The sequence below is a fragment of the Geospiza fortis genome, unplaced genomic scaffold, assembly GCF_000277835.1.
Source record: "Geospiza fortis unplaced genomic scaffold, GeoFor_1.0 scaffold192, whole genome shotgun sequence".
NCBI classification, from domain to species: Eukaryota; Metazoa; Chordata; class Aves; order Passeriformes; family Thraupidae; genus Geospiza; species Geospiza fortis.
Genome location: NW_005054315.1, coordinates 7,703,495 through 7,715,869, shown reverse-complemented (window position 1 = coordinate 7,715,869; position 12,375 = coordinate 7,703,495). Strand labels below are relative to the sequence as shown.

Genomic DNA, 12,375 nt, shown 5'->3' with positions numbered 1-12,375 from the left:
GGCGGCACCGGAGCCCTCCTGGAGAGAGCCCTGGGAATGCCGCACGGCGGCGCCTCTGGGCTTGGGGTCAGCCGGGCCGCTTGCTGGGCCCTCATAGCTCTCTACAGCTGCCTGAGGGGGCTGGGGCTCTTTAGCCTGGAGAAGAGCAGGCTCGGCTGCTTTTCGCTCTCTACAGCCGCCTGAAAGGAGGAGGTTGTAGGCAAATGGGAGCCGGCCTCCTCTCCCAAGCAGCCAGCGACAGGACAAGACGACATAGAGTAAAACTGAGCCACGGGAGGTTTAGGTTGGATTTGGGAGTTCTTCACAAAAAGGGTGATTAGACATTGGAATGGGCTGCCCAGGGAGGTGGTGCAGTCACCGACCTTGGAGGTGTTTAAGAAAAGACTGGACATGGCACTCAGTACTCTGGTGTAGTTCACATGGTGGTGTTCAGTCATAGGTCGGACTTGGTGATCTCAGAGGTCTTTTCCAGCCTAATTGATTCTGTGATAACACGAATTTGTGATGTCACAAAGAACTGGAGGTGATAGGAGGCTTCTGACAGCCTTAAAACTGTGAAACAAAACTGTTAAGAGAGAAGTACACGAAACACTTATTTCTTCTTCAGTAAATATGACACTACCAGTGTCGAGTAAATCAGTTTCTGAAAAAAATAACCTGTTGGAGAAACTACAGAGAGGACCATCAAGTTGGTTAGAGGGCTGGAGCACTGGAACAGGCCACCCAGAGAAGGTGTGGGTGCCCCATCCCTGCAAGTGTTCAAGGCCAGGCTGGATGAAGCTTGGAGCAACCTGGCCTAGGGACAGGTGTCCCTGCCCATGGCAGGGGGTGGGAACTAGATGGTCTTTAAGGTCCTTTCCAACCCAGGCCATTCTCTGATTTTGTGAATTGCAGTGTAAGGTCATACTAAATAGCTCACTTTTTGTCTGGATTGGAAATTGTGTGAATGAACTAGCATGAGAGACTTAGCATCAGCTGTGGCATGTCATGATGTGTAATACTGATCGCATAGTGCTGTATTTTGCATTAAAACAGTTCTGTATGTGTCACACAGACTCTCCAGCTGCACCTACCCTGCTGTAAATAACAGATCGGTTTGTCTTAGTTTTGCTTATTATACACTAAAAGCGTGGAAACTGTTAATGCTCCTACATTAAAAACCATGGATTGTTTTTCATTGTGTCTCCACAGGCTTCTTACCTCCCATAACTCCTCCAGAAAAATTCTTTCTTTCACAACTGATGTTGGCCCCTCCTAGAGAGCTGTTCAAGAAGACTCCTCGGCAGATTGCTGCGATGGATGTGGGGAACATGGCCCAGTCAGTGGACATCAGTGGGCTGCAGCTGGCATTAGCAGGTAAGGAAGGTTTGTGCCTGTGGTGTCCTTAGGGATGGAAGCTCTCATTGGAATGTGGCTGTGGGCTTACCTGAGAAACACCTGTCTGTCCTCAATATGGAAAAGTTTGAACTATGCTTTAAGATCTTCAAGCCTGTGTTCAAGCACTTAGAGAAACTTCAGGCAGAGATTAAATCCTAACTCTTTTATCCTCCTGAACAAGTAGGTTTTAAAGCATATATGTAATTGCCTTAAATACAAGAATATTTTGCAAGTATAAGAAGATTTTCATCTAAAGCTGTGAGGGGTTTTTTTTATGGATGGGGTTTTTCATTTGTTTGCTTTGTTTTAGTTATTGGTGGGGTTTTTTTGTATTCTCATCCCTTTTCACCCTTTGCAATATTTCTTTTATGAGAGAACCAGCATAACTGTAATGCTACTATTACATGCCAGTACTTCAGCTGTACCTGGAAAATTGACTATTACAATTATACCTTTGGTTTATTGCAGAGTTACGCCTTGGTGTTAGCTCAAGAGCTGGAAAGAGATCCAGTTTTACTAGATTGAAAAGAAAAGCAGTGTGATGCTTATCCTTTGACAGGAGAACAGGAGGAGGGACATAACTGTTCATGCCACATCTGGAGTGAAGATGAAATATTAGATATTATTAGGAACAAGGAATCAGTTAAAAAAAAAAAACAAACACATTTTTCCCTTGGTATGTTGCAGTAGACTTGCTTGAAAACTGACCATCCCAGTTCTGGATCTGTACAATGTGATTTATTGCTCTGAGGTTGGGCACCATTTAGATTTTCTGTTTCCTGCAGTTGTATCTTGGTATTGTCATTTTTTTTCTGTGGACTCTGACATTGACTGGTAAAGCTGTGGTATACTGTTCCTTGTTCACAGTATATAAATGTCTTGTGGGGTCCTCCTTAGCTGCTATTTCCAGACTGGGATAATTTGAAAATGCAAATTGAACACCCTAACATGCCCTTGTGGGTGAGACAAATTTTTCTGGTCCTTCTTATGTTCATCCTGTCTGTATTTTGTAGAACACCTTAGCAAATTAAAATTTTGCTCAGCTAACTTGTAATTTTTAGCGCAAGGCATATGTGATGCCTTAAGAAGCCTCAAGGTGCTTTTATTTTTTGTCCTCTTGGTGCTGTGTTTGCCTTCTGAATAGTTTGTTCTATTAAAGATGAAATAATTGAATCACAGAATCTGTTGGGTTGGAAAAGACCATAAAAATCATCTGCTTCCTCCTTCACCCACTGTGGGCATGGACACCTTCCAACAGACCAGGTTGCTCAAAGCCCCATCCAGCCTGGGCTTGGACATTTCCACGGATGGGGATCCACAGCTTCCCTGGGCAACTACAAAACTGGCTGGGTGAATGTGTGCTCTAGGCCACATACTTTATTTTAAAATAGAAGATAATTATGACTGAAAGTAAAATACAAAGACATGATTGGTGCTTGTATAAAATTTTTATTATTGTTTACATAATCCAGTAAAAGTGCACAGTTGCTTACAAGCAGTTGTAGAAGTTATGTAACAAAACCAGCTGCATCTGGAAAAGCTCTGTGCTTTCTCAGACTTCTTGCTGTAGGTCCCCAGAATAACTGTCTGCTTTCTAATCACTTTCTTAGAATATAAATCTTATGTTTGTTTTAAAATCATGATGCTTCTTCTCTTTGTTGTGTTTTGGAGAGTCTATGATTTTTTTCACTAGTCTTCAGTATATTTCTGCTAATGATTCAATATGCAGGAGGAAGCTGGTGCAGGATGATGACACTAAGATGTAATGTTTGAGGTGTTTTGTTTACACCCTTTCCCCAGGATGTACAGAATGGTACAGCTCTAACACTTGGTAGCTTTTCAGAAGTATGGTCCTTTATATGAGTTCAGGGCTGTTCAGAGCAGGATGATTTTTACTTGCTTTAGCACATACCTGCAAACTCAAATGAAATAATTTAGAAAGCATTCAATTTTTTCTATCAGTTTATCTCTCCCAATCCTTTTTTTGTAAAAAAAAATAAAAACACTTATCCTCTGAATCTAAGCTCACTGTGACAGTTTATTTGCAACTCTTAAGGTGGATTTTCTATTTTTGATTTTCTTTTTTGGTTTAAGGTTTTCTACCACCACCCCCAAAAAAACCAAACAAACAAATTAAAAAAATATAGAATGTTGGAATCAAGCATCTTGGGCATGAGTATTAACACTTGTTCTGTTCTCTTTTCCCTTTGGTCTGCAGAGAGCTAATTCAAATGTTGGTACTGCCCTACAATATGTTTTTGTTCACCTGATGTGCTACTGTATCAAAAAAGTAATTTTCTTTTAGTTGCAGGGATAGGTCTCCTGGCAAACTGTTCCTCAGTGTTTGGTGGCTAAGCCCTATTTGATGGGGGAGTAATTGACCTGGATGAAAGTAAAGCTTTTAATACATTGTCAAACTTTCTTTAAGAATCAAAGAAACTTTCTTTTTACCTGTAAAAATAAAATAATAAGCTCCCTAAAAATACCTTTTTGTTTTCAGTTTAGTTTTGTAAAATTTAAATGTCTTAGTTGAAGATGCTATATTAGTTTCTGTTAAATCACCATGTTATAATTCTTACTTCTGCTTACCTGAAGCTGTTGATTCAGCCCTTATTCTTGAAGCAGTGAGGTTGAACTTCTGAGCTTCAATGCATATAACTGAGGGCTCAGCCAGGCTTCTCAAATCAGTGAAGGAAATATCCTTAATCATCTTATCTAACATCCCTAGTAATTTCAGATTATGAGGTTACAAACAAATCCATGATTTACTGACTGATGGATTTAAATCCTAGACTATTGATGAAAAGATAGAAAAAAGACACCCGATGCCTCTTCCCCACTCCTGTACTTCTTTTGTTAAATCAACCCTTCTGTTCAGGGGCTAAATGAAAATACTCATGAGATGAAGTTTGAAATAGTTGCTTAAGTAGAAAATATGTTTTATAAACCCTCTCATTTGGACTTTAAAATGTTTTTTTTTTTTAAGATTAAAAGTATTGTAGTTGATGCCTTTAATAGAAAAATATACTCTGCTGTGCTGCTTCAGTGAGCATATATGCACGTTTGCATGAGCTGAAGTAGTTGGATAAAGTAGGACAGAAAGCCAGAAAAATTAACAACTTTGTTCTCATGATGCTCTTGTCACTCACAGTTTTGGGCATCTCTTGCAGATTTGTTTGGAGTCATATGAAATAGTTTGTGTGTGTGTGGGCAGCTGGAAAGAGTCAACATGATTGCACAAAAAGGGGAAAGCACACTTTGCTTAGAAGTGTTAGGGGACACAAAATATAACAGCACTCATTCAATTAGCCGGGAAATTGAGTGGTGTTTGGTTTCATCTGGAACTTGTTCAAGGGATTTCTTGTGTAGTACCAGCAATTTTGGACTTCAGATTGCTTAAGGCATAATCTGCTGCTTAGTGTTCTCTGTTAACAGGGTGGGGAGAGGAATGTTAAGTGGTATTCTGTAGTGGGGATTTTTCTGCTTTTTGTCCTTTGGAGTTTTCTTTGCCAAAGCAATGCAAAACGGGATCTCTCAAAATAGTACAGAGAACACAGAAGATCAGCCATTAGGTCTCCAGATACAGAAGAGCAATAGATTATTGAGAGAAAGGCACATAAAAATCTGATAATGCAAGCAGTGAGGCCCATATTTTCCTTCTTGGCCAATTTGTTCAAGTCTTCAGCTGTATATACACTAACCTTAATGTTATTTTTCTGTAACTTGTTTATGCTCTGTAATTTGGTCTCTAATGGGACGATTTTAGCTCCTTTCAGATTTGCTTTAATGATGATGTCTGTAGAATCAATTAAAACTCCATTGTTTACCACTAAAGCATGGATTCTGGCTTGACAGCAAATGTACAAGGAGCTCAGGCAATGCCACAGAAATGTGTAGGGTAAATTTGAATGGTTGACTTCAGGTCTAGTACGACCATTATCGTCTGTAAATGGATCTGTGTAGATCTTTCACTTTCCTTCTCTGAGAAGTGATTACAAACCAGACACAGCACATGAACTCTTTGAGGAGTAGCATGGGAACCTACTACTGTGCTGCTTTTAGATGTAGATTACATCAGTTACGTGCCTGTTCTAAGGCCAAGACTACGTTTCAGATTAACGTCTATTTCTTCTTTATCCTTGCTGCATACCCTCTGTGCTTGCCTATCAGCTGGCACTCAGACTGCTGACTGCCCAACTGTACTAAATTTCATGTTGATATTATCTGTTGAGGTTTTTTTTAAGCCAATTCTTTTCTAAAGCTGCTTGTTTCTCACTACTTTTAGTATTCTGGGCATCTCTGTTCCAATTTTATGGTTTAATATTCCTCTTTCAGAACGTCAGTCCGAGTTGCCAACACAGAGCAAGGCCAGCTTCCCCAGCATTCTCAGCGATCCTGACCCAGATTCTTCCAACTCCGGTTTTGACAGCTCTGTTGCTTCCCAGATCACAGAAGCTTTAGTGAGTGGACTAAAGCCTCCTATAGAAAGTAGGTGCATTTTCACATCAGATAAAATGTAATGGAATTCAGAAATATTTTCAAGGCAGGAAATGGAAATTAAGGTGAATGGAAGTGCAAAACTGCGTCAGGTTGTTTCTAGATCAGATTCTAGTGTTCACATTTACAGACTTCTAGAAATCTGGAGTCTGTCTTCAAGCCCTTTCACATGTCATCTGTTGAACAAGACATTAGTCCCTGCACTGAGATCTGCATTGGCTGATAGCACCTCCCAAGGAAGCAGTTACTGTGGAAGGGAAAAAGACCACAGGATCAGTAAAACAGTGATCTAAATCAAGAGGAAAAACAGGTGGATGTAACGGTATCACTAAAAATCAGAAATAAATGTTTTTCTGGGAGGCAAATAGGATTGTAATACTGTTCTCAGTGTTATAAAAGCTTAAAGAAATAGGGGCTTTGGGGATGTCTTCTGTTTTTTACTGATACAGAACTGAATATCCAAAGCTTAAGAAAACATCTCCTATTGTTGCCTTTTTAGGTCACTTTCGACCAGAGTTTATCCGACCACCACCTCCACTCCATATATGTGAGGATGAATTGGCATGGCTAAATCCAATTGAACCAGATCACGCAATTCAGTGGGATAAGTCAATGTGTGTTAAGAACAGCACTGGAGTTGAGATAAAAAGAATAATGGCAAAAGCTTTTAAAAGTCCTTTGACTTCCCCACAGCAAACACAGGTAAGGATGATGTGCTTTCCTGTCTAAAATGATTCTCTAAGAAGCTATTAACTGCTGTGTTTTGGAAAAGTTTGAGCACTTTAATTGATCTGTGTTTGCATTCAGGAAACTTTTAAATAGTAAAAATGCAAAAATTTTGACTTTGGTTTGTCTGAATAAGGAAAATAATGTACATACCATTGACTTGATGTAGTTACAGGTGATCAGAAGCGGCACTGACATTTTTCTACATAGAAAAATCTTTGTATAACTAAGTTGCTTATGCTTCTGTGAAAGTTTTTGATAAATAATTACTTCAGAAATATCAACAACATATTTCCCCCTCAATTTGATAATATTACCCCTGATTTCAGTGGGCTTTTTTCATAATCATTATGCTGGCACTATAAAATAAGCTTTATTTGCACTACTCTTTCTGCCAAGTGAACTTGAAATTGAGATTTAACTCCCTTCTTTGCCATCCAGTGATGAAAGACTCCTAAATGCATTAGTTTTATGGACACAGTTGCCTGTACATAAAAATTTTAAAGTAGCCCTCCAGTGCTTTTCAATAGAGAAGCCTAAATCTAAAGGGCTATCATTCTCCTGGATCTTAGATGTGTTGTAACAGTTTTTTCAGGCAGTAACATGAATGGTTGAGGAAAAATAAACTCTGAGGATTTTTTTTTTCTTCACAGCTCCTTGGAGAACTGGAAAAGGACCCCAAGCTTGTTTACCATATCGGTCTCACTCCTGCTAAATTGCCAGACCTGGTTGAAAACAATCCTTTAGTAGCTATAGAAATGCTGCTGAAACTAATGCAGTCTAGTCAAATAACAGAGTATTTTTCTGTCTTGGTCAACATGGACATGTCCTTACATTCAATGGAAGTTGTAAATCGGTGAGTATGATCTCAAATCTAGTAAGGTTTCGCTGAGTGTGTAAAATGAGCAGTTTTGTTTTATCAGGATATCTGGAAATGTTAATTTTGATCCTTCTTGGGGCATGTCTGTGTGAGAGATAGAAGACTACAGTGGGACAAAGGGCACTTATTGTGAGAATCCTCCACAAACAGTTACTGCCACATGGCTAATCTGCTTAATTGCAACTTGTATTCTTGAAGCAGCTTAAATGAACAAAAGGTGCTGTTGTTAAACAGCTGCCCTGCTGTATATTCATGTTGTTTTCATTGAAAATAATTTCTGCAGATAGGTACAACCTATCTTCTTAACAGAATGCTAGCCCTTTAAATGGGAATACTTTTCAGACAGCTAATTCCCACAAATTTACAGAAATACATCTCTCCCACTTAGTTTCTTCCATTTCTTGGCAGTTACTGAATGTGAGCTACCAAACAAGCCTCAATCAGCAGTCCCTTTGAAGCAGAGTTGAATGGCACCTTAAGTATATTCTGATTAAAGAAACAGATCTAAAATAAATGCCTCCCTACTGGTACAGACTGACAGCAGTTACTGGCCTGAAGTGGGGCTAATGATTGCAATATGGAGAAAGAGTGGTGAGAGTAGAGCTTTTACCTGTGTCCAGGAGAGCTACACTACCAGTTAGGCATGCTGGCTCTCCCACAGCATAGCTACCACAGGAACAACTTCCATCAAACTGCAAAGTGACTGTCAGTGCAAACAGGGGGACACTGATTGTTAAGGGAAATAAGACGAAAATTGAAACTGCACTTGAAACTAAAACCTTCACCCTTTTCCTTATTGTCCCCCTTTCACTATTTGAGATAGGATTGATTTGAGTTAGCTTGGTTAGATTCTGTTGTAACCTTGTGGCAGTTCTCCCATTTAGTGCATGTTGTTACCTTAAGAGAGCTGTATTGCTCTTTCAGTTAACAAACAGTGGCAACTCAAATGTCAGATGTACTAGAAACCAATCTAACTTAGCTTCTGTACTGTCAGAGTTTTAAAAAGTTTTACTCTTATTTAAGAAATTTAAATGAGAAGAAATACATCTGGAAGCTGTAAAAAATCAGTTCTGCATGACAGAACTGGGAATAAACTCATATAACAGGTCTAACTGATATTTGTTTTGCTACAGAAACACTAGATTTATGGCTTCATAAACCACTGAATATATTTTGTTTGAACAGGCTTACTACTGCAGTTGATCTCCCACCTGAATTTATTCATCTTTATATCTCCAATTGTATCTCCACCTGTGAACAGATTAAAGACAAATATATGCAGGTGAGTGCTTCAATAAATTGGTTAGGAAAAAGTACCCCATATATTGCTCTGTGAAATACGTGCTATGATTTTAATAAGGCTGATAGCATTAAGTTACTCTGTTTTATTGCTTTTTTATTTCAAAGGCACTTTTTTTTTCCTAACACTCTTTGCTTCCCAAGCCTGTCATACTTGCATGCTGGTACTGAGGAAGTTGTAGCCACTTCAGGGATCCCTGACTAGGGAGGGTCAGGGGAAACCTGAGGAGGTTTACACACTTCTGGCATTCAGGGTTGTCTACATGCTGTGTGAGGTACTTCCTTCTCTCCTAAACTGATCTGTTGGTTTCACCAGCTGCCCAGTAGAACTTTTCTTGGGTATGTCATTGGTGAAAAACATTTCTATATTCAGTTTCTCTTAAGGCTTTTTGCATACCAAGTCCTGCCTTAGCTTTTTCCTCTTGATACTGAAGGGCTGCAGTGTCCTGAATCTCTTGCAGCAAGACAATTGTTCCTTTCCCATTAAGCTTTTTCAGTGTCCTCTAGTGCCTTCTCCAGCTCTATTGTATCCTTCAGCTACAGAAATGAAAGCTGTGTGCAGTGCACAGGATAGGGTTGCAATGTGATTTTAGACAGCAGCAATCCCCCCATCTTGTTCTCAATCCCATTCTGATGATGACTGACCATGTGTTGTCTTTTGGTGGCTGCTGATGCTTCTCTGCTTTGTGGTTCTGCCAGACACACATGGGTGACTTGATCTGTGACCTGCTGAGTAGCTCTGCCTATTACATTTGGTAGTGGAGTAGGAAAATAGCAGCAGACCTGGCCTGCAGCTGGGAATATGCCCAGAGTGGGACACTGTGCTCAGAGGGGCTGCTGAGAGCACATAGCAGCTGTGCTTCAGGCACACAGGGGACAAAAAAGAGCTCTGAGGGTCAGGGAACATACACTGATTACTAAGCAGCATGCAGAGCTTGAGATCTAACATTTTTTAATGTGTATGGGGCCTCACAGCAGCTGAGACACAAGATGTTTTGTTTAAAAAGCATGGTACAAAACTACTGTTGGAAATGATCCTCAGAGACTGGGAGTCAGCCAGTAATCTTCATTTGTTCTTTTGCTGAGTTTCATGCTCCTGGATTATTAAAATTACTCATGTAACTAATTGGTGTTGCAGAGAAAGCATGTGATGCCTTTTGATCACAACAAGGGAAATAAGTTGTTCAATCTCTGAATTCTCTCATTAAAAGTAGCAAATTTTGCAGTAGTAAGATTAGTTCCTAGGAAAATAGCTGATATCTGATTTTCAGTGTCAAATAATCTGAAATGCTTTGGACACTTAATCTGTCACATCCTTCAGTTCTGTCTGATAAACATTGTTCACATACATAATTGCTTTTAGAGAAAGGTTTGGGTTCCAACTCTTTCTCACAGTGTGAAGTACGAGAGCACTTTAATGATAAAGACTTTGGTTTTGTCCTTGGGGAAGAATGTGCTCTGTGTTTAACAGATGGTTGGTGACTGGACCTATGTATGACAGATTTAAAGTGCCAGTTCCTAAGCTTTCACTTCCAATTCCCATCGTGCTCTTCAAGGTGTTGCCTAAGTCCTTAAGAAAGAGGAACACTTTTAAGATCCTGTGTTTTTTCTGGATCAGGCAGGAAATGAGCCGTGAGTTCTTGGATTAGGTGTCCCTGGAATTTTTTTCCTTCTAACATAGAGCAAAAGGGTTACCTGCTGATTCAGCAACAGAGCACATTTCCATGAAGGAAGTTTGGAATCAGTTTGGTTGATGTCACTTCCTATCTGGAGTTCCTTGATGGTGTGGTCATAAGAAATTTTAAGATGTGAAACTTGTTCAATTTTCTTTATGGTGTTATTGTAGAAAATAAGATTAAGCAAGACTCAAATGTTGACATCATCTTCAGCTATTATCTCTTCTTTGCCTTTATTCAGAGATAACATAATAATAAGTTAAGCATGGTGGATAGGTAGATCTGGTGCTTCATTTGTGCATGGGATTAATCCTGAGAAGGCTCCTGCATCCAGAAGTACAAGAACTATAAAGCAGTCAATTTTTAAAATATAGTAGTAGTGTGGGAAATGGAAGAGAAGGGGCAGCATGTACAAAGCTTGGGAACACGATAACTGCTGAAGCCAAAACACCTCACTTGTACTGCTGAGGGCCAACAGTCCTTTAACTGACTTGGTTGCAAACATTTATTTGGATTATTAAACCTCTCTCTTTTGTTTCAGAACCGCCTGGTCCGTCTTGTTTGTGTCTTTCTTCAGTCTTTAATCAGAAACAAAATTATTAATGTACAGGACTTGTTTATAGAAGTGCAAGCATTCTGCATTGAGTTCAGTCGGATACGAGAAGCAGCTGGCCTTTTCAGATTGCTGAAGACACTGGACACTGGGGAAAATCCATCAGAAACAAAAACATCAAAATAAAGTGACTGTCAGTGGCAAAAAAAAGCCTCTTGCTAGTGTTCTATACCAATTAATTGTACATTTTAAACTTAAATCCCTGGATTAATTATGTATTATGTTAATTACATTATAAATAGCATTTTATGCATTTGAACAATAAATAAGGCTTTTTCTGATACATGTTTGATTTTGTGAAATGTGGTAGGCCTTACACTATTTTTCACTATGGTTAAATTTTGTATATTATATACATATCCTGAAATTCAGGCTCTAGTTCCAGAGATAATATAAAGGATACTTAGCATTCACAGCAAATTTAAGTATTAATCTGGCACTCACTGTCTTTGGGTCCAAAATTATTTGTATATACCTAAAGTCAACTTGTATCAAGGTAAGTAAGTTCCTTGTTTTTACCTTTTGTTCACTGTGTAAGACCTCCTAGGAGCTGGATAGAACTCCTAACAATGTATTCTAGTGAGTAAGGGAAAGTCTCTCTTGATATCTAGAAACAGCTAAAGGCTTATCTTCACAAGGCAGAAATTAAGTTGGGTGCTGTAGGCTCACAGCAATATTCTCTCCTATCAAGACCACTGAGTATTTTCAGAATAATGCCAGCAGCAGTTGAAATACCATACCTTACATGCTTGTAAAAATCTTTCACTTAGGAAAGAGGGTCACATTTCTTCCATAAAAATCAAAAGAATTCCAGTCTCTTCTCACTTCTGAATTTGCACAGGCAGTTGCTGTGTATATTCCAAAGTTAAATAGCCTCTTCCTTCTAGAGCACAGAGGCAGAGTAGCTTTCATGTTAGATGCCAGCTATTGGGGAAACTGGGGAGGGAGTCTGCTAAACTATAATTTTAAGCTGATAGTAGAGTAGCTGCTGTTCTATTTAAGCCCTGAGACTGAAAAGGAAAGTAACTTGGAAAGTAACAAGTTCTAATTTAATACTGCTTGCTAAATGAAAGTTGTTTTAAATCTGCATCTGCTTCTCAAATTTTTAGGAACTACAAGACCAATAATGCAAAGTAAATACAGTCTTTTGGCTTTTTCTTTCCAAGGAATTTAGGCTGTGAAAGTGCTTCTTGCATTGATGGGATTTTCAGTCTCTTGTCTCATTTAATACAAACTTTCAGTAAAAAATCCTGTGAGAAATGTTCTGTAGTCATTAGGGCTTAGACTTGTGCAGTTTTCCAGTTAAA

General features: G+C 39.1%; 1 protein-coding gene across 1 annotated transcript; it reads left to right on the top strand.

The window, feature by feature from the left end:
• Positions 1-1,189: 1,189 nt before the first annotated feature.
• On the top strand, positions 1,190-11,351 carry CNOT11 (CCR4-NOT transcription complex subunit 11). Its single transcript, XM_005420050.3, has 6 exons — positions 1,190-1,356; positions 5,713-5,865; positions 6,374-6,576; positions 7,254-7,456; positions 8,666-8,762; positions 10,997-11,351. The coding sequence occupies exons 1-6, from the start codon at positions 1,242-1,244 to the stop codon at positions 11,192-11,194; spliced, it is 969 nt and encodes a 322-aa protein (XP_005420107.2). The 5' UTR covers positions 1,190-1,241; the 3' UTR covers positions 11,195-11,351.
• Positions 11,352-12,375: the final 1,024 nt, after the last annotated feature.